Raw genomic sequence first — 20,620 nt, forward strand, 5'->3', positions numbered from 1 at the left:
AAAATGTTAAATCTTCAACAACAACAAAAAAAAATCAATTAAAAAAAAAAGTTAAGAGGGGAATTTTTGGTAAATTTTTGTTGCGGTATCCTTTCTTCAATTCTTTTTAAGAGCTTAGAATAAGCTCATTTTTATTTATTATTTTGAAAAATGAAATCCATGGGCATGATGATGAGAAATGGCGCAAGGACGCAGCCTTGTCTGACTCCGGTAGAAACCCCAAACCAATAAGTCCTAACAAAAAGGTATAAAAAATATACATAACCCAATACCATTAAAAATTAAGTTTAAGTCCTCTTTGGACTGTGTGTTAAGAAATATTTGGATAGATTACTGATCAAGCATGTTTTTGACATGTTCACTGATGTGTAGGATGCCATTTTTCCCAACAACATGTAGATTCTTGCCGCAAACAAATCTCTTGTTGATGTGAGAGTTGTGAAGTTCCGCAACTTGAGAAGAGCAGGCAGCTGCAGGATCTCCAGATGACTTCAAACTACCCTTCCTGAAAAGAAAGTTAGATAGTAAGAAAGAGAAACAGAAATATGAAGTAATTTGTATTATATTACAAGCAGTAGCTGCTAGTGGCTAAAATTGACAACAGTGCATCACACTTAACCCATTGCAACACAAAGCCGCCGAATCGCCGGCCAAGGTCAATTTGTCACTGACTCACAAAGCCGGCGATTCGCCGGTTTGTCTTTGAAGGGAGTTTTTTACATCAAAACTGAATGACAGGAACTTTATTCATAAAAATGACATAAATAAGTAAATTTCGGTTGAATAAGTATATCTAGGTTACGAACAAAAACAAAAAATGCTATTATGTTATATTTTTATTTTGTGTGTTGTATGAGACGTCTTCCGTCCGCACAAGACTGTATTATTTGTGGTCTCCTCTGCGGAGCAAGAAGGGGCAAGTCCCGGCGGTTTGGCGGTGGCGTAAACACCGCTTGATGACACGTCACTTTTCGATGGATGCGACGAGTTCTAGACGCCACCGCTGTACCCAGTTGTAAGCTGGATACAAGGCGCTGCACCGACAAGTCAACCTCAATAGCCCTGAAAAGGGCTTTCCGAAACAGGTCCGTGAATCGGTGCAAAGAGGCGAAGCGGTTCAGGCTGGCGGCGCGGCGAGGTCTCGAAGATCGGGAGCGGAGAAATGAAAACGAGTTTTGGTGTTTGAACTGAACTGCTTTATTATCAAAAGGTGCGCCCTCTATATACCCGGCCGTGATCGCGTGCCGCCCGACAGTGGGAATGCACGACCAATCAGCGGCAATCAGGGGAAAGAGACATAGAGCCATATTGCTGTCTCCCTCTAAGGGGTACCGGACGGGCTCTATTTCCATACCGTACCGGTGCTTTTACAACAATGGATTATATTTCTACATATTCCTTAAAGTAACTAAACCTAGCCTAGAGCTATATTCTCCTCGGTATGGGCAAAGACCACCCCCGAAAGCGACACATTACAGTCTTTATTGAGGGGACAGTACATTGCGTACAACACATACCGAGGTCCCTAAGCTAATTAAATATATTTTTAACACTATCCTACTCTACGTCGGTTACAAAATCCCTTCTTCGGGCCGCAGTGTGGCGGGCAGCCGTCTCGCCCGCCGAGCGCCCAGAGTTCCTTTTCTGGGCCGCCGCACGGGGTATGCGATGACGTCGCTTACATGTGTAATAATGAAATGTAATAAAAAAATGTGTCAAAAATAAACAGCGTGTTGTATGAACAAATTATGTCATCTTTATTAGTGGTGCAATGGGTTAAAAAATGGTAAAATATAAAACAGGTCTGCTCCAAAATATGTATAAGTAAACAATTTGCTAATATCAAACACATAAATTGCATCCAATTAATTATTTTGGAATGCCTTAAAAAAGTTCCTTTCAAAGATTTTCCATCACAGACAAATCAATTTCAGTAACAAAATAGATCATTTAGAGCAGTTGAATACAAAAGTTAGGGAACCTGTGATATAGATTTATTTTATTTATTTTTTTAAAAGGAATAATTCGCAAATCCTCTATTAGAGCCTTGTCTGCAGGTAGGATAGTAAGGATAGGGAAGGTAAATGTAAAAAATACATCACAAATACCCAGACCTATTTATTGACCAGATGAATATGCACTCACCAAAATACGTTTCCCGGTTGTGCATTCCCATTCCAGGCGTATGTTTCCACAACTAATTTCCCCGCATGTTCACCAGTTAGTTTAGAAGATGGTTCTCTTTTGGATAAGTGTATTTTGATTCCGCCTAAAATGAGAACACAATGAGTACTATAAAACTGAAAATTTCAAGTGTGTTTATTTATTTTTGTATACTAAAACTAGCACCAGTTAGTGTACATACATGTCATGGAAAAAAAATGTATAAAAAGAAACCAATAAAACATAGTTCTTATGCAAAAATAAAACAGCAAAAAAATAGTTATATAAACAGATTGTTTCCGCAATACGCTTAAAAGCGTCTTTAACATATTGTTGGTAAACAGCGAGAGACGCCTATAAGCGTTCTACTTGCTTACTTTTGGTACAGCGCGAGATGCCAAAAGACATTGTACAGATCGGAGTTGGGTGTACGGTTACTTGTGATAAGGTCGGTTGTGATTAGTATACGACCCTAACCACGATAGTTTTGCTTATGACAGCATAGTAATTTCACTAACATTTCTTGATAGTTTTTGCAGGATACTAATATTATATCACCAGATGACATAATGTTAAAATCAAATCATTCTATACATAGTTATGAGAAATAATATTTATAAATTATAATTTTGAAATCCACTGCCATAATTTTTTTAATGATTTGTGCATTTTTTTTGTACTGAATTTGTGAATTTAATTTTAAGGAATGTGGGTATGTTGCTGACAGTGGTGACAATAACATCCTGCAATCGTGTGAATATCCACATAGTCTGGCAAGCAATCAATCTAGAATAGTCTCTCCTTAAAAGCAGTCACACACTTAGAGCTCCTATTAACTTATATGTCTTCTTCTTCTTCTTCTAACCCTTATCCGCACCCCAATGGTGCATAGGGCACTGCATCATATAGAAGCAGTATTATCTTGATTGTTAAATATACAAAGGAAAGATGATCAGCCTTCCGCTTCAGGTACCAGTCCAGGGTCATATAAAATAAATATTAGACTGAAAAATCACTAATATTTATTTTGACCCTCTTGGGAGTCGAACCCGGGACCTCCAGCGTGGTAGCCTAGCGCGCTAACCACTACATTATGGAGGCGGACTTTGTGTATATATGTATACAGAATAAACCAAAGTCAAAGAGCTATGTAGCAATCGTCCACAACCCTTGATCCATAATATTTTTTATAAACATGAAATGAGTATGGAGTTTATTACCTTTAGGATGAGAGGCACACGAAATAAAGGAATTACTCTCACTTAATATTTCTGAAAGCAGAAAGAAAAGTCCAATTAATACATTTATTAATCCGTTGGAGTAAAATTCCGATGGATAAGAATATTTCCTTTAATATAACGGAGAGATATATTGGATTAAAATTAAACACTTGAATAATCCACTTTATCGAGTTTTTTTATTATTTATGACTAGTTTCGAAAACGACAATTGTTTTCATCTTCAGAAGATGAAAACAATTATCGTTTTCGAAACAAGTCGTAAATAAAAATAAAACTCGATAAAGTGGATTATTCAAGTGTTTAATTTTAATAAAATAATCATGTCATTCCACAAAGTTAATGCCGAATCAATAAAGAAGATTTATTGCAAATCTTTACCATCGGATATATTTTGCATGTATGAAAAATGCACATCAGAGACATCTGTTAATTGTGAAGATAGTTTCTGTATTCTCTCCAAGAATGTCTTCACAAATATATCGTCCTGTTGCTTGAATGCTCTCCAAACGCCTAGACCTGGAGAAATTCAGTGAATTGTAAACAAATTCTTAAAATCTGCATAAAAATTCATTTTCAATATTATAGGTCTCTCAACATGAGATGAGACATCTCGATGTGAGATGAGACACTTATAATATTGATATATGTAGGTTAAATAATCCAGTGACTGATTAAATTAAATAAATAACAAATTTACTTTAAAAATCAAAAAAACTCAACATACTGCAATAAACGTAATTAAATATATTTATTAAATGGATCAATCCGCAAAGCCTCTATTTTTAGAGGCTTGTCTGCAGGTAGGATAGTAAGGATAAGGAAGGTAAATGTGAAAAATACATCAAAAACACCCGGATGAATTCAAAATAAATCTTTTGTGAATTTACTTTGCAATGGGCGGGAATCAAACTCGCAATGCCAGTTTCGCAGTCAAGCTATGCAACTACGCACGGTGCTGGTCAATTATTTCAATCAGGTCTTTTAACTTACAAGAAAGATCAAGCTAAAAAGTCTACAAAGTTATCATAATATGTTTTCAGCAAAATGCATTTTTTTATGAATATTTATCATTTATAATTTATATATGAAGCACTAACATTGTGATTTTCCATTTTATAATAAAAATGTAACTTTGTTTTAAAATCACTATAAATATTTTATTTTGACTTTATTATAATGTCAACCTGTTTTGAAGCTAACCGGTAGATATTAAAATTAAGTTATAATAAAATATTTTTAGGGATTTTAAAACAAAATTACATTTTAATTATATAATATTTATCTTTTATTTTGTTATTTTTGGTCTACCAAATAAATTATAATAAATTGACTAATTTTCAACCTAATTAAAAGCTAGCCAACCAACACACAGACCAGGAATGGTCAAGTGGATGGAGAGCCTGGACCTACGTCTGTAACGCGGTACAACAACCTAAAGAACTCTGTAATTTTTGCCACACACCATACGGAAAATAAAGTCAGTATTAATAAAAAAATAAATATTTACCGATTCCCACCACATGCAAATATGCCATTTTCTTTTGTTCTTTTCCCCTTTTTTGAGATTCCAAAAGTGCACAATCAAACGGTATTGAGATGTGATGTGAATATATGGCATTATCAAAAAGGACATCTTTGTTGAAGAAGAATCTTTTAGAAAACTTGCTTCCCGGTTTGACATCCTCTTTCTTGTAAAAACTGAGAGCTTCGTCGAACGTCATAGCGGATATCTGTAGAAAAATAGTAAATATTAAAATATAAAACAAAAATAAAACGTCATTAACTGATACAAATTAACACTTTAAGGACGAAAAGGCATGCTTTTAACAAAAATTAATACTTTATCCACATTCGACAAGTGGCATTTTATTTTAGCCATGTGTTGTCAACCGCATTTGGTCTAGCACAGTGGTCGGCAAACTTATTGGCCATAGAGCCAAATATGTATTGGGTTGATGCAAAAGTTATGACCGTTTTTTATGATCCCAGGTAAAAAAAATTTTTTCATTAAATTATGAAAAATATCTTCTTTTTTATGATTCCATTGTATAAAGGATGCTTTTCCTCTACTTTCTATTCAGTTTTGGCTTAGCCAGAGTACAGTAATGACCCTTGTATTTTTTCAAAATGTCGCTCAATAAAGTTCATTTACGTCATTGTTTACTTTATGAATTCCATAAAGACAATACCACGAGTGTGGCAACCAAAAACATTTGTGAAGTGTATGGAGCAGATGTCATCAAAGTTCGACAGGTACGAAGATGGTTTACAAAATTCCAATCTGGAGATTTTTCACTCATTGATAAACCACGTACCGGGCGGCCATTGAAGTCTGATGACGACAAGTTAAAAGTCATAATTGACACCAATCCACGTCTAACCATCAGGGAGATTGTGTCAATGATGGGAGTCAACCAAACAACCGTATTTAGACATTTGAAGCGTATGGAAATGGTTTCGCGGTACGACGTTACCTCGTTTTTGGATACCTCATCAATTGGCGGCTGCCAATTTATTGGATCGTGTTTCAACGTGCGTTGCTTTGAGTGCGAGACAAAAACATGAACTTTTTTTGCATCGTTTGGTGACGGGAGATGAGAAGTGGGTCGTGTACAACAATGTGACAAGAAAAAGACATTGGGCTATACCTGGACAAGCCCCATTAACAACTTCGAAGGCCGAAATCCATAAAAAAGTTAAACTTTGTGTTTGGTGGGATGATAAGGGTATTGTGTATTTTGTATTTATTAAATAAATAATACACATTAAAAAAAATAATTTTAAAATTATATGTAAAAAACGGTCAAAACTTTTGCATCAACCCAATACATTACAACCATTAAAAATTTTCTTGAAAGCCAAATCTATTTGCAGTTCTAGTACACCTTATATTAAAAATGAGAACCTTTGTTTAATACACCATAATTAAAGTTTCAGACCTTTGTCAAATTACGGGTACACTAAAAAAACTTGATTTCACACTTAATAAGGAGTTTATTCATTGATAAAAAGTCTTTCGAAAGTAAGGTATCCATAAGAATACTAATTATTGCGAATACTACTCCTTGCATCTCCTTTGAAAGTTTGATCAAGTCAGGTTTTTATGTCATTATTTTGAGCATGTTTCCAGGTTCTCGTTAAAAAGACGATTTATTTGCTCTAAATAAGGTTCGTACTCTATATAGATTGTTCGCTTGAATATGTAGAGTCGAAGAGCTTTCCTGTGGATATTTGTGCCGGAGCCGCACTTAAAAGGTCAAAGAGCCGCATGCGGCTCCGGAGCCACGCTTTACCGACCCATGGTCTGGCACTATTGCTTCTTATTTTGGTTGGTTAGAAGATACTGCTTCATGGCAATAAACCTGCTAAAGTTCATATTGTATTATGTATAGAATAAGTTTTGTAATGTACCCCATAAAATTCGGCCCATAGTCGTCTCCAAAGAATTGTCTTGTTTTCTGAAGATGCAGAAGATTTAAACTTCTTGGAATTCCCCTGACCAGAACCAGAGGCGTAACCATTGGCGACTATATTCTGCTTGGCATTTATCACCATTTCCTGATATTCCATAAAATTTTGTTTCGGCAACCTTGTTCCTATCAAACCTGCAAAAATCATCATTTATTATTCATAAAAATTAAAATGTTCTTAACATTTTGAAAAGTGTCCAAACCTTTGTTCACAAATCTGAGTTTGACTCCTTCTTCATTCTTCAAACCTTTATACGCACCCCAATGGTGCATAGGGCACTGCATCATGTAAACGAAGTTTTATATTAGGAAAGGTAATCAGCCCTCCACTTCAAGTAACAGTCCAGGGTAATATTGAATAAATATTAGAGTGAAAAATCACTTATATTTATTTGATCACCCCTGGAATCGAAACCCGGACCTCCAGAACGGTAGCCGAGCGTGCTGACCATTACACTGCGGTTACTTATGTTCATATCACAATATAAATAAAGAAAGAACTAGAACTCCGTATTAAGTCTTATTTATGGAGTTGGAAAAAGAAGGATGACAGTAGTAGACTGAATATAATCAAAATGCGATCTCTCAGATGAATGTGCGTCAAAACGATGCATGATAGATGTTCAAATGGTGGTAATATAAAGAAAGAATTCATGGCCGAGATAAACATTATCGTTAAAACTGTCCCTCTATTTTTACAAAATATTGAGAATATTATCATTCAATATTAGATAGTAGCACTGGTATCTCGAGAGTTTTGAGTACGAAGCCAACATCCTAAAACCACTCTCATTAATTCGTCTCCACTCCTTTTCCTTCCTGCATATTCCATTTTATACTACACTTGCTCTTTTTATGCGATAGATACGTTCCACTGGGAGTCGCATAAAAAGGGTTTGCATAAAAAAAGACTTGAACTACATACAAAACTGGGGGATAGATTCCATTATTTTTAAAAACCGCATAACTTCAAATCAATATGATAGAATGCACCAAAAATCGCATAGAAAAGTTTATAAAAAAAAATCATAAAAATAAAAACACAATAGACATATATTTCTCTTAATCCCACAGTTTATTATTATCAGTCAGCATACACATATTTATGAACATATTATACTTTTTCTGTTTTTTCCAATAAAGTATCTCTTGAATACAATGTAAGATTTGAACTTAACTTTGTGCCATTGATGACTGATTTTCTGATGGCAGCCTCATTCAACGGTTCTAACCTGCATTAGTCTAAATTTTGGATTTTTTTAGTGCGAATTCGCATAAAAAAGACTTGAACTACATACAAAAATAAGGGATGGGTTCCATTACATTTGAAAATTGCAAAACTTTGAAATCGTATAAAAAAGATCCGCATAAGAACAGACCCTTACCCTTTTAGACCCACTCTCACACACACACACACACACATACACTCACGCACACCCACCCTCTCTTCTCTTTTTTCTCTCTTAATGTTCAACGGTGTTCATAACATAAATCGCTCACTCCTTTCAAGAACGTCATAAATCAAAAATTGTCAATTTTCAGTTGTGGATGTTTTCAGAATGCCCAGAAAATGTACTATATCCCAGCAAAAGAGGCATATTTTTAAGTTAACATTTACCCGCTACAGGGCAGAAAGTGTTGTTTTTGCAGTTTGAAGAAAAGGTATTGTTTCATTATTTTTTTAAAATATAATAAACATTTTTCAAATGGAGAAAAAACCTTCAGGTTTTACCTAAAAAGATTTGTTGCACAGTAAAAAGTTCAATAAGTGGCTTGACATTTATTTTTAATACATTGTGTTATATTTTTAAACTTTAAAAACGCTCTCCTGAAAAATCAAGTTTTTTGATTTATGACGTTCTTGAAAGGAGTGAGCGAAATGTGGAATTATTTAATTGGCTTTTCTCATTGTCAATCTAACTATTTATTGTATTTTTTATATACAATTCCCAAAAAAATTAACAAATAAATAAATAAACATGGAGTCACCGGATGGCATAATGTTAACCAAATTGGTAAGATCACCTTTGTAAATAAACATATAGAGAAGTCACTCACCGATTATTACACCAGATCCTTCAATCTTCTCTAAATTAGTAGCCACCTTCCCTTGATTAATTCGCGATCCATCGTTGATGAAAATAGTCTGTCCGGAGACGTACAACAAAGCGGACATTTTCATCTCATCATAACTCAGGCAGTTCTTCAAAAGCAAAGGGGGTTTCTCCTCTTCAGTCCCCACTTCTGACCATCCGGACGCACTATAATATGAAAAAAATAAAAGATAACAATAGTGACTCAATCTGGTGTAGAATAAAAATGTAGCATATCATTTATATTTGAACTTTGTGATTTTCCCTTTTATAATTAAAATATAACTTATATTATTTTTTGACATCTCATCAAAGATGAAGAAGAATATGGAAGTCTGGGCATTTACGGGGCTGACGACCGTCATAGGCTGGTTTAAGTGATCACTTTACACACGTGTAACATTCACCAATTCTACCCATTATTGACAACCACACTACTCAAATTCTTGGAAGTTCTGTATATATGAACCAATTTAGAAACCTTGTTCTTGAATCACTAGAACTTCACTAGAGACATCTATTGGTGAGATGAGTTAAGTAGACATGATTATTGAGTTCTAATAAAATATTTATGGTGATTTTAAAACAAAGTTATATTTTAATTATAAAAAAATTAAGCACTTTTAATTTGTTGTTTCCGCATTCAAATTGTGGTAAGACATGATTAAGTTATGAATAAAACACTTGTTTTCTACCACTTAAGTATTATATTGTTATGACTAGTTTCGGAAGCTACAGATGCTTCCATCTAGGGGTTTTAATATACATTTATAACAGTTTATATTTAAACCCGCCTCCGTAGTGTAATGGTCAGCACGCTCGGCTACCGTTCTGGAGGTCCCGGGTTCGACTCCCAGGGGGGGTCGAATAAATATAAGTGATTTTTTCACTGTAATATTTATTCAATATTACCCTGGACTGGTACCTGAAGCGGAGGACTGATCACCTTTCCTTCATGTGAAAAACGATTAAGATAACACTGCGTTTATATGAAGCAGTGCCCTATGCACCATTTGGGGTGCGGATAAGGGTTTTATTATTATTATATTATTATATTTAAACCCGTAGATGGAAGCATCTGTAGCTTCCGAAACTAGTCGTAACAATATAATACTCAAGTGGTAAAAAAAGAGTATTTATTTATAATTTTAGCACTTTTAAATTGATGATATTCATGATTGAAATAAATAATGAATCACGTATTACTGTGTATCAGTCTAGTTAATTTGGAAAATAAAGAAAAAAAGAAAGCACACTACATAGATGGCTTTCAAAGCAGCAATTGTCTGTGATTTGTCTGCATATACTAGAAATTTCATGTAGCCCCATAGAAAATAATTGAGTGACGATAAATCACGCAATCTCAGTGGCCAGATAATCATAAAACCACATATTTGTGAGATCCATACCATCCTTCCTAGGCCACAAAAAGTTTTTTATCATCTTTCGATATCGGTAGCCACTGACAGTGAGCATGGCTCATGGAAGAAATAGGGGTCGATGATATCATCAAACTAAAATATACAATAAACAGTGACTTTTTCGGAGGGTAGAGTTATCTGACGAATCTCCCATGAATTTTCGTTGAGTCAAATCTGCTATTTTGCTTAGTTACGTAGCCACTTAACCAGAAATGAGCCTCATCACTAAAGGTGATTTTATTTATCAAATTGACATGGAACATTACGTAAACAGAGCACTCATTTTGGTAATAAATTTTAACAATTTCAACACGTTTTTAATCGTGTATATTTATGGTCAAATGTCAAAACTAAATAAGTATTCCTGTCGAATTTGGCAGTTGTAGCTTCACCAATATGGCTGATACACATTGTCAAAGTTCGAGCGCACATATTGAAAAACCTTTAAATTACAAATAAATAGAAATACCCCTTTTCTCCGGAAATAAGTATAAAATTGTCTCGTTTTCCATAGAACATTACGGCCCTTTTCATCAATAATCGGTCTATGAAGCATTCAACGCCCATATCTTTATACAATTCCTGTTCCTTGTGCGTTCCATATTTTCTAAAATAAAAGAACTTTTATGTTTATTCATGATCAAGTTACGGCTGATATGGATTGAACCTAGAAACTCAAAGCGAACACTAACTAAACTTGAAAATTGTTATCTCGAAAATTTATATATTTTTTCAGACTTAGTTTGTGCTGCGATAAATTCGGCATTCGCCATTGCAATTTTTCTTAGTATGTAGTGATAATCATTATTCATTGTTCAAATGAGGATTAGTTACAAAATTAGAATTCTCTAGTAAAGAAGGTTTCAAGATATTGTTACAGCAAAAATCTATCAGGGTCGGGTTGTGGTCCCGTGGTTAGTGTCGCGGACTCTTAACACATTGTCGGCGGGACACGGCATTTGTCGTTTTTCGCGGACTGTCGGTCAACTGCGGGACACGGCAAATGCCGTTTTTGTCGACTGTCGGTTATCGGCGGGAAACGGCAATATACGGGTTTGTTATCAGCGTGAAATAAAACGCGTTGAAGGGTAATCTGCTACCTGGGTGCTAGGCGACAGTCTGTTGATGTTATTTGAGATGCCTTGTCCAGATTGGCTAGTGTGTCGCTTGTAAGGGCATCGCCAGAAATCTAGAGTTTTTATGCGATCTCAATCTCCAGTTTAGTTTGAGTCATTTCACGTAATGGACTATTTTTCATACCGCTCACACTGTTTTGTTTACTGTTTGGTATTTTATTATTTGAATATATTAGCATTGTATAGGGAATGATACATCGGAGGGAAAGACTATTTTTTAGAGTTTACAATGCTTCTAAAATTGTGAAATACGGAATACTTAATTAAATATTATGATTAAGATTTATTTTTGATGATCAAATGTCATATAAGATTTCTTTGAAAAATTCAATCGAAAATATTATTTTGTTTAGAAATTGTGTCAATTTTAAGAAAGCGATATATTTTTGCGCTAATCGCGAAAAACGTCCGCTATAGGCTAGAGTCTATTGTTCGAAGCGACCAACTACAATGTGTTAAGTCAGAGTTTCTCAATTCGAACCCACTCTACCACAATTGTATACCTATTTCTAATAATGAGCCGCTTAGGCTCACAGAAATATTATAAAATTAAAATATTTGTGTAAATAATAAAAACACAAATATTTCTCTTTAACCCTTATAGTGCTCAGCTTATTCTCACATATTTTGCATAAATTGCTAATTGCTTTTCATCATCACTACTTGACAAATTTGACATTTTGTAGGTAGAAATAAAAAACTTTTACTTGAAAAAATACAAAAATCAATGTTAAATTCACAGCAAAATAATTTTTAATGGTTATTTATAAATGTTATTGACTTATTGAAAACGTTATACATGCGCACGCTAAGACCTGTCCGTACAGGTTGATACCTAAATCAAATTGGGCATTAATAGAGAGTCGATCTATTGATAGTTCGCACTCTAAGGACCAAATAATGGTGCACTAAAATCAGTTTTAGCAAATAAAAATCTATCAGCGGAAGCTAAACTGGCAGTACACAATGGAGTTCTGGTTCCAACCCTTATGTATGGAAGCGAAGCATGGAGTTGGCAAAAGAAGGATGAAAGCAGACTGAATGCAGTCGAAATGCGATCCCTCAGACGAATGTGTGGCAAAACGATGTTTGATAGATGTTCGAATGATGAAATAAGGAAAGAATGTAAGGCTGAGATAAGCATTATCGATAAAATTAAGAAAGGTGTGTTGAGATGGTTTGGACATGTGGAGCGTATGAGTGAAGAAAGAACGGTTAAACAAATTTATGAGGCGAATGTAGTTGGAAAAAGAAGCAGAGGACGACCGAGGAAAACTTGGCACAATCAGGTATGTCAAATACTTGAAAGCGGCCGGGTCAGGAGTCGTAATAATCGTCGGGTATGTATGAGGAGATGCATGAATGTAGAAGAGGCAAAGAATGTTTGCAAGGACAGAGTGGTGTGGCGTTCGATTCTCTCTGCCTACCCCTGCGGGGAAGCGGCGTGATGGTTAGTTAGTTAGTTAGTTTTTATTTTCACACCATGTTTCAGGGGGAGACTGAGAAAATTATGAAGGAGACACCTCTTCATAATCTCCAAAACATTATATGTAGGAAATAAACACATAATTAAAAGTGAAATATGCATACCTTTTATGTAGGAGAAATTGACATATAAGTATTAAGACTTTTTCGTGGATCAGAGGATATGTAGATTCAACGTTTTCCGACACAGTTGTCTTTGAAACACCATTGCTTAGAGTTTTGCATCTGAAAGTATTTACATACAATTTAAATAGTGATTTACAACATTTTGAGTGTGTTTAACTTAAAATTGAATTTACTTTTAAAACCAAATATATGACATTTCAAACTACTGTTCTTTCATATTTATTTTACCTCTACAGCATTTTGAGTGTGTCCAAATACTTGTTCACAAAATCTGGATTATCTCCAATTGCAGAAGTCATTTTCATATTATTTTTGACATCTCATCAGAGATGAAGAAGAATATGGAAGTCTGGGCATTTACGGGGCTGACGACCGTAGTTTGTGAGGTTTTTTGTGAACAAGTATTTGGACACACTCAAAATGTTGTAAATAAATTATCTGGTCAAATTATAAGCCTAAATAATAAAAATGAAAATGGAATTTTCCGGCGTTTCTCATGTGTGTGATTATAATCCAGGATTCGGACCTCACATACTAATATAAGAGTTTCTGCTTAGTAAAAAGCTTCTTTACATCTCACCAATAGATGTCTCTAGTGAAGTTCTAGTGATTCAAGAACGAGGTTTCTAAATTGGTTCATTTATAATATATAAAACTCCCAAGAATTGGAGTAGTGTGGTTGTCAATAATGGGTAGAATTGGTGAATGTTACACGTGTGTAAAGTGATCACTTAAACCAGCCTATGACGGTCGTCAGCCCCGTAAATGCCCAGACTTCCATATTCTTCTTCATCTTTGATGAGATGTCAAAAATAATATTTTACCTCTGATTTATTTATGTTCGTATTTTTTAAATTTTTTATATTTATGTTCATAATTATTTTACTTCTGATTTATATTTACAAAAAAAACATAACAACTAGAGTTAAAAATAACTGTGGATTCACTGTACTTAGTGTATTTTGCCAGTTTGTAGAACGTTGAAAACTTTATAATATGCATCATTAAGTAAAAATTGCATATTTTTGAGTAAACATTTTTTCCAGTACACCCACGATATGAAAATATGATATGTTTCACACGTCGCTTCATATAATTCATGTTATACTTTTGTACAAGCACTTATCTGGCTTATATTTATCGTATTTAGTGAAATGGACTTTCATTATCAGTTTTTAATGTGATTTTTTGCAATTTACAGGTGAAAAACGATCCCTTTTATGAAGGTTGCAGTTCCACAATGCTTTGCTTTGGTTCCACACCAACGTGCCTCTCCAACCAGAACTGTGTAGCCGCTGTCTCAGTCCTAGTTAAAGGTAAATATCATTTTATAATCCTGCCAATTTTTTTTTACTAACCCACTTCGAACGGGAAAGGTATTTCTACCCTATTTATTGTAATTGCAGACTGTTGGTAGGAATGGACTTTCATTATCGGTTTTTAATATTATTTTTTGCAATTTACAGGTGAAAAACGATCCCTTTTATGAAGATTTTAACGTTTTTTGCCAGAACATCCACAATATATTTTTATATGACATCTCAACAAAGATAAATCTGCTTCATACTTGTTAGGATGTCAAAAAATATTTAAAAAATAACTCCCATTGGAGATAATCCAGATTTGTGAAGTATTTGGACAAACTCAAAATGTTGTAAATAAAATAACTGGTCAAATTATAATAATAATAATAATGATAAATCCCTTACCGCACCACAATGGTGCATAGGGCACTGCTTCATATAAACGCAGTGTTATCTCGATCGATTACACATGAAGGAAAGGTGATCAGCCCTCCACTTCAGGTACCAGTCTAGTGTAATATTGAATAAATATTAGAGTGAAAAAATCACTTATATTTATTAAACTCCCCCTGGGAATCGAACCCGGGACCTCCAGAACGGTAGGCGAGCATGCTGACCATTACACTACGGAGGCGGACGAATTATAAGCTACATAAAAAAAAAAAATCATGTTTTCAGGCACGTCTCAAGTATATGGATATAATGTAGAATTCGGACCTTGAATACAAATAAAAAGAGTATTAGCTTAATAACAACTTTCCTCAATCCAACAAAGATGGCTGTTGTGAACTCATATGTACTGTGTCACAAGACTGATCAATATATCTAAGAGTTTCAAATTTTTTAGTGTGGTTATCAATCATGTCCGCCTCCGTAGTGTAATGGTCAGCATGCTCGGCTACCGTTCTGGAGGTCCCGGGTTCGATTCCCAGGGGGGTTTAATATATATAAGTGATTTTTTCACTCTAATATTTATTCAATATTACACTGGACTGGTACCTAAAGTGGAGGGCTGATCACCTTTCCTTCATGTGTAAACGATCGAGATAACACTGCGTTTATATGAAGCAGTGCCCTATGCACCATTGGGGTGCGGTAAGGGATTTATTATTATTATCAATCATGGGTAGAATTAATGAGTTTTGCATGTGTGTAAAGTGATAACTTCACCAGCATATGACAAGTCGTAAGCCTTGTAAATACTCCACTGTAAGATTTCCAAATTCTTCTTCATCTCTGTTGAGATGTTAAAATATATTAATATTATAATTAGTAGATGTTGATGTTATGTCTATTTCTATTGTGCGAATATAAAGAAGTTTAAATAAATAAAATTATTTATTTAAACTTCTTTAGTCGGAGTGTGGACCCGTGGTTAGCGTCGCGGACTCTTTAGTCAGAGTTTCTTGGTTCGAACCTACTCTACCACAATAATGATAATGAGTCGCTTAGGCTCACAGAAATAGTATGAAATTGAAGTATTTTTGTAAATAATAAAAACACAAATATTTCATTTTTATTTAAAAATATATACTAATATTTAAGTACTTACTTGGTGGTTTCTATCGGAAATTTGATGGGGAAACAGTTGCTGTTGTTGACAAGTTCATCGTAAACTGATAATTTTTTATCAGTTTTCGGTTTTTCGATTGAGAGACATTGCTCAAGAAATGGTATGATATTATCCATTTTAAATATTTAACACCTGAAAATTAATAAGACTGCAAGATACCACAGCGTGTCTCCGACTGGCCGTCAAAAAACTGACGAGTTTTTACCTAGACAGTTAAAAATAAGGCAAAATATGTATTTAACACTTACTCCATCCAAATATACAATATTTACAGAAACAAAGGTTGACTTTTTCCCGACAATAAACTTCCATGCGAAGTGTATAATTAAACAAGAGTCGACAGAATGGAATATATAATTTCAGGAAAATAAATTTCGTGGATATAACGGAATGAAATATAAAATACGTACGGTTTTCCTCATCAATCGCGACTGATTTATCGGACCGACGCAACTCCAGCGCCGGTGAATAATGACTAATCATGGCGCAATACTTATTCGTAAACAATATTTTTTATATTCAACACTAACACAGTAATAGTTAGATGATATTTCACGTACAGGTTAAAACGCCGGTAAAATAATGAATCGTTGAAATAAGTATGCAGCTGACAGCATTTTTTGGGTAGCAGAATTTATTGAAGAGTGCGTATACATACAAAATGCATTCGTGAATATTATAATAATTTATTCTACAGGTATGCAAAATCACCGAAAATTATCAATGTTTACTCCCTACTGTCAAAACACACAAATGTCAACAACTTGTCAAGGTCAGTGGGTATAATGTTTACATATGAACAAAAAAGTATTAAAATAAAATACCAAATAAAAAGTACTTACTCAACAAATTCATAGAGCAGTTAAAAATTTAAAAAATTAGTTCGCCTCCGTGGTGCAATGGTTAGCGTTATTTATGTACCGAGCTGGAGGTCATGGGTTTGATTCCCAGGGAGGGGGTATTTAATATTACTTCGAAGCGCAGGAGTGGTCACCTTGCCTTCTTGTAATTAACGAAGAAAATAACACTGCGTCAATACTATGCACTAAAAAATACTAACATACATAAATTTATCATCTTTTAATTTATTTCAGCCTTATTTTGTTTGACGATAAATACGCGTCGTGGTGCGTCACTATTTTTAAATTTTGTTTGGCGTCGCGCGTCGCTTCTAAAGGCATAATTTGTAAGTGTTTGAATTTTTTAAACACATAAAAACTTTTTTATTTAGCCAAAAAATCCTGAAAAACATTTTTATGAATAATTAGTGGATAATATATTTTAGGAAAATAATTTTTATTTTAACACAACCTCAAGGACGCAACAAACACATATATAATTGTTTTTTTTACAAATTTCTATAAAATGGAAGTTCTCCAGTTCTTTGGACACGTTGCGCGTGGCAACGAGGATAGCCTGGAACGCCTAGTTGTGATCGGTAGCCTGGAGGGAAAGAGAGGGAGAGGAAGATCCCCACACGATGGACCGGTCAAATTAAGGCAGCAGCAGGCACCTCAGTGGTTGGAGCGCTACGTGCAGCGCAGTCAAGGGATAACTGGAGAAGAGTCATTGCTTCTGCAAGGGTCACAACCCTCAGCAATGAGGATTAAGACGGAGAAGAATAAAATGGAACTAAGAAGTAAAAATCAATGTCTTCAGTTGTGGCCACAGTAACATGATGGCCTAAAATACATATGGTCATTTTTAGACATTTTTTCAAAAATTGCAAACCAAAACTAAGTGTAACAAATGTAATTTATAATTATTATTAAAATTTGATTTATTTATTATTATTATTAAGTGAAATAAATTTCGTAGTTTTATTTACGTTTCAATTTGCAAGCACTGTGATTTTTTCGTTACGAAAAATGAAAACACAAATATCCACTTCAACCACTACGATGTCAACAGATGAAGATTTTTTTTTAAAAAAAGACGATGTAATTCCATGCATAAAAATTTAAATACTATATAAATGAAATAACATTTTATATCAAGCCATTATATTACGTTAATTTTTAAACTTTTATTTCGTTCAATCTTCATCTTGTAACATTTTTAATTGTAAAAATGTTCATATATAAAAGCAGACAAAAACAATTTTAGCATATTACAAATTTGTATCTTTTTACTCATTTAATAACTTTACTTACCACCTAAATTGTGTTACTAGTTATTGAAAGATGCAAAGCAAGATTCGAATTTCGAATTGTACCCGCATTGGAATTTTTAACACCGCCTTTTTCTTAGTTTGTGTTTTTATTCGTGGCTGGAGGTTGTGTCGCTCGTTACTCCGGTTTTCCCACCAAACAAAGTTTTATGGAAATAATTTATCTAGCTGGATTCGTGTTTGAGTCTATTCCGCGTGTTTGAAGATTTTTACACACCGCGTTGGCGGTTGGTGTAACCAAATCGACAGTTTTTTTTGTCAGATAAGTGGAATTTGGTTTTTGTGTTCCTACCTTTGGAGGACTTTGCGTGTACATACTATTGGGATTCGACGCTCTTACGGTAAGTCGTGAATAATATGATTGTTATTGCATTCAACGTGTTCTTGTTTTGCTTATAATTTAGCATTTTGAACGTAAACAGAATATGTATAACTACCTTTAAAGTAAATACGTGTTTGAATAATAGCTATTCTTTTATTAACACCATTGTCAATGTATTGTGAGAGGTGTGTTCAAAAACAACTTATTGCAAATTATAACAAGGACGATAGCTAACGTGAAAGGAAACATAAAATATTTATGTATTAATTTTTAAATCAAACACTGATTTTTTGAGTCTACTTAGTTATATTTTATTAAAAAACACATAAATATTAATATTGTGACAATTGTTTTGCCTAGTTGTGGCATTTTCAAACGAATGTGAAGATTGTGGTCCCGTGGGTAGTGTCGCGGAATCTTGAGTCAGGGTTTCTCGGTATAGTACAATAAAAATTTAGTACAATAAAAAAAATTATGTCTCAACATGGTTGAAAAAGAATAAGAAATCATCCCGTGGTTAGTGTCGCAGACCCTTGAGTCAGGGTTTCTCGGTTCGAACCCACTCTACCACAACTTGATATCTTTTTCTAATAATGAGCCGCTTAGGGTCACAGAAATAGTATGAAATTGAAATATTTGTGTAAGTTATAAAAATAAAAATATTTCTCTTTTATCTAGAATTGTACAGCTACATAAGGACCGTCAGTCCATTTAATCTTCACATTCGTTTGAAAATGCCATAACTAGGCGAAACAATTGTCACAATACTAATTTTTATGTGTTTTTTTTATTTATAAAATACAACTTAGTAGACTCAAAAAATCTGTGTTTTTTTATTTAAAAATTAATACCTAAATTAAAATGGAGTTCTACAAATTAAACGCCAAATCAATAAATAAGGTAAAACATATTTAGATTGTACGTATAATATATATTAATATTATTTTCTGTTTTGTTTTTTTCATCGTAAAGTAGTTTTTTTAACAGTCGGAACAATGAATATGGAAAAATATTGTGTTTTGGCATTCTATTCTCTTTATCTACCTCTGTGGCAAAACAGCATGATTGTCATTATTATTATTAAATATTGGCCACAGTGATTATTTTTTTCTGAGTATTATCAGATTGTCTGCCTCCGCAAGCTAGTGGTTAGCGCGTTTGGATAACTTGGTTCTGGATTCGATTCCCGTGATGAATCACAATAAATATCTGACTTTTCACCGTGATATTTAATAAGTTTTATAATATTTTTTATTGTAATATTTTTAAATCAAAATTTGTAGTTTTAATTCAAAAATACATAGATAGATTCATATCCAAACAAATGAAAGCCGCGAAAAACATAGTTTATGTGTTTTTATTTGCTTTCTTTTCTATTTCACCAGACTGAACCACAGCAACGCATAACCGAGTACAGCTAGCTATTTATATAAACTTGACATAGGTACCCTTTATCATAGGGAATTTTATAAGAGGGTAATGTTTTAAGTTGTATTTTTACTTTTTAACTAATGGAACTGAAAATTGAAATACAATTTGAAATTATTAACTTCCTTATAACGTCCCCTCCGACAACGCGGTACCTATTTCAGCGTAATAGGGGGGTTTACTGAATTAAAAAAATCTTTGGTAAATTTAAATTTAATATTAGTTAATGTATTTTAATGCAGTGTATGCAGTAATTTAATATTAATAAATAAAATAATAAAACCCTTATCCGCACCCCTATGGTGCATAAGGCACTGCTTCATATAAACGCAGTGTTATCTTGATCGTTTACACATGAAGGAAAGGTGATCAGCCCTCCGCTTCAGGTACCAGTCCAGGGTAATATTGAATAAATATTAAAGTGAAAAAATAACTTATATTTATTTGTTCCCCCCCTGGGAATCGAACCCGGGACCTCCAGAACGGTAGCCGAGCGTGCTGACCATTACACTACGGAGGCGGATTTAATATTAAATAATGTTATAATGTTTGAATTTTTGTATTTTATCATTTCCTCCATCATTCGATTCACATGCCGAAACCATCACAACACACCTTTCTTCAATTTATCAATAATGCTTTCCTTATATCGCCATTCAAACACTTCCTGATTGGCCCACACTAGATT

General features: G+C 34.0%; 2 protein-coding genes across 7 annotated transcripts in view; one reads left to right on the top strand and one right to left on the bottom strand.

Moving 5' to 3' along the window:
• Positions 1–16,781, bottom strand: part of LOC148302755 (ADP-ribosylarginine hydrolase CG2909-like) — a 29,093-nt gene extending 12,312 nt beyond the window's left edge. For 2 of the 6 annotated variants that reach the window (XM_088271045.1, XM_088271050.1), the window contains exons 1-11: positions 16,423–16,773; positions 15,992–16,144; positions 13,115–13,234; positions 10,858–10,995; positions 8,933–9,135; positions 6,816–7,009; positions 4,912–5,134; positions 3,783–3,920; positions 3,384–3,434; positions 2,146–2,269; positions 335–505 (exon numbers count right to left, since the gene is read on the bottom strand). In XM_088271045.1, coding sequence (XP_088127171.1) covers positions 335–505; positions 2,146–2,269; positions 3,384–3,434; positions 3,783–3,920; positions 4,912–5,134; positions 6,816–7,009; positions 8,933–9,135; positions 10,858–10,995; positions 13,115–13,234; positions 15,992–16,128 — 1,499 coding nt within the window. In that variant the 5' untranslated portion in view covers positions 16,129–16,144; positions 16,423–16,773. Of the gene's footprint in view, positions 1–334; positions 506–2,145; positions 2,270–3,383; positions 3,435–3,782; positions 3,921–4,911; positions 5,135–6,815; positions 7,010–8,932; positions 9,136–10,857; positions 10,996–13,114; positions 13,235–15,991; positions 16,218–16,260 lie in introns of all 6 variants that reach the window. The other 4 variants (XM_088271046.1, XM_088271047.1, XM_088271049.1 and 1 more) reach the window with 4 other exon arrangements.
• A 1,477-nt stretch (positions 16,782–18,258) lies between these two features.
• Positions 18,259–20,620, top strand: part of LOC148302756 (ferric reductase 1-like) — a 75,051-nt gene continuing 72,689 nt past the window's right edge. Inside the window, exon 1 of the mRNA XM_088271063.1 lies at positions 18,259–18,523. The gene's annotated coding sequence lies outside the window, so the exon portion shown is untranslated. The remainder of the gene's footprint in view (positions 18,524–20,620) is intronic.

Source organism: Brachycentrus maculatus, unplaced genomic scaffold, assembly GCF_059751285.1.
Source record: "Brachycentrus maculatus isolate JH-2025_06_01 unplaced genomic scaffold, ASM5975128v1 h1tg000419l, whole genome shotgun sequence".
Classification (NCBI taxonomy): Eukaryota; Metazoa; Arthropoda; class Insecta; order Trichoptera; family Brachycentridae; genus Brachycentrus; species Brachycentrus maculatus.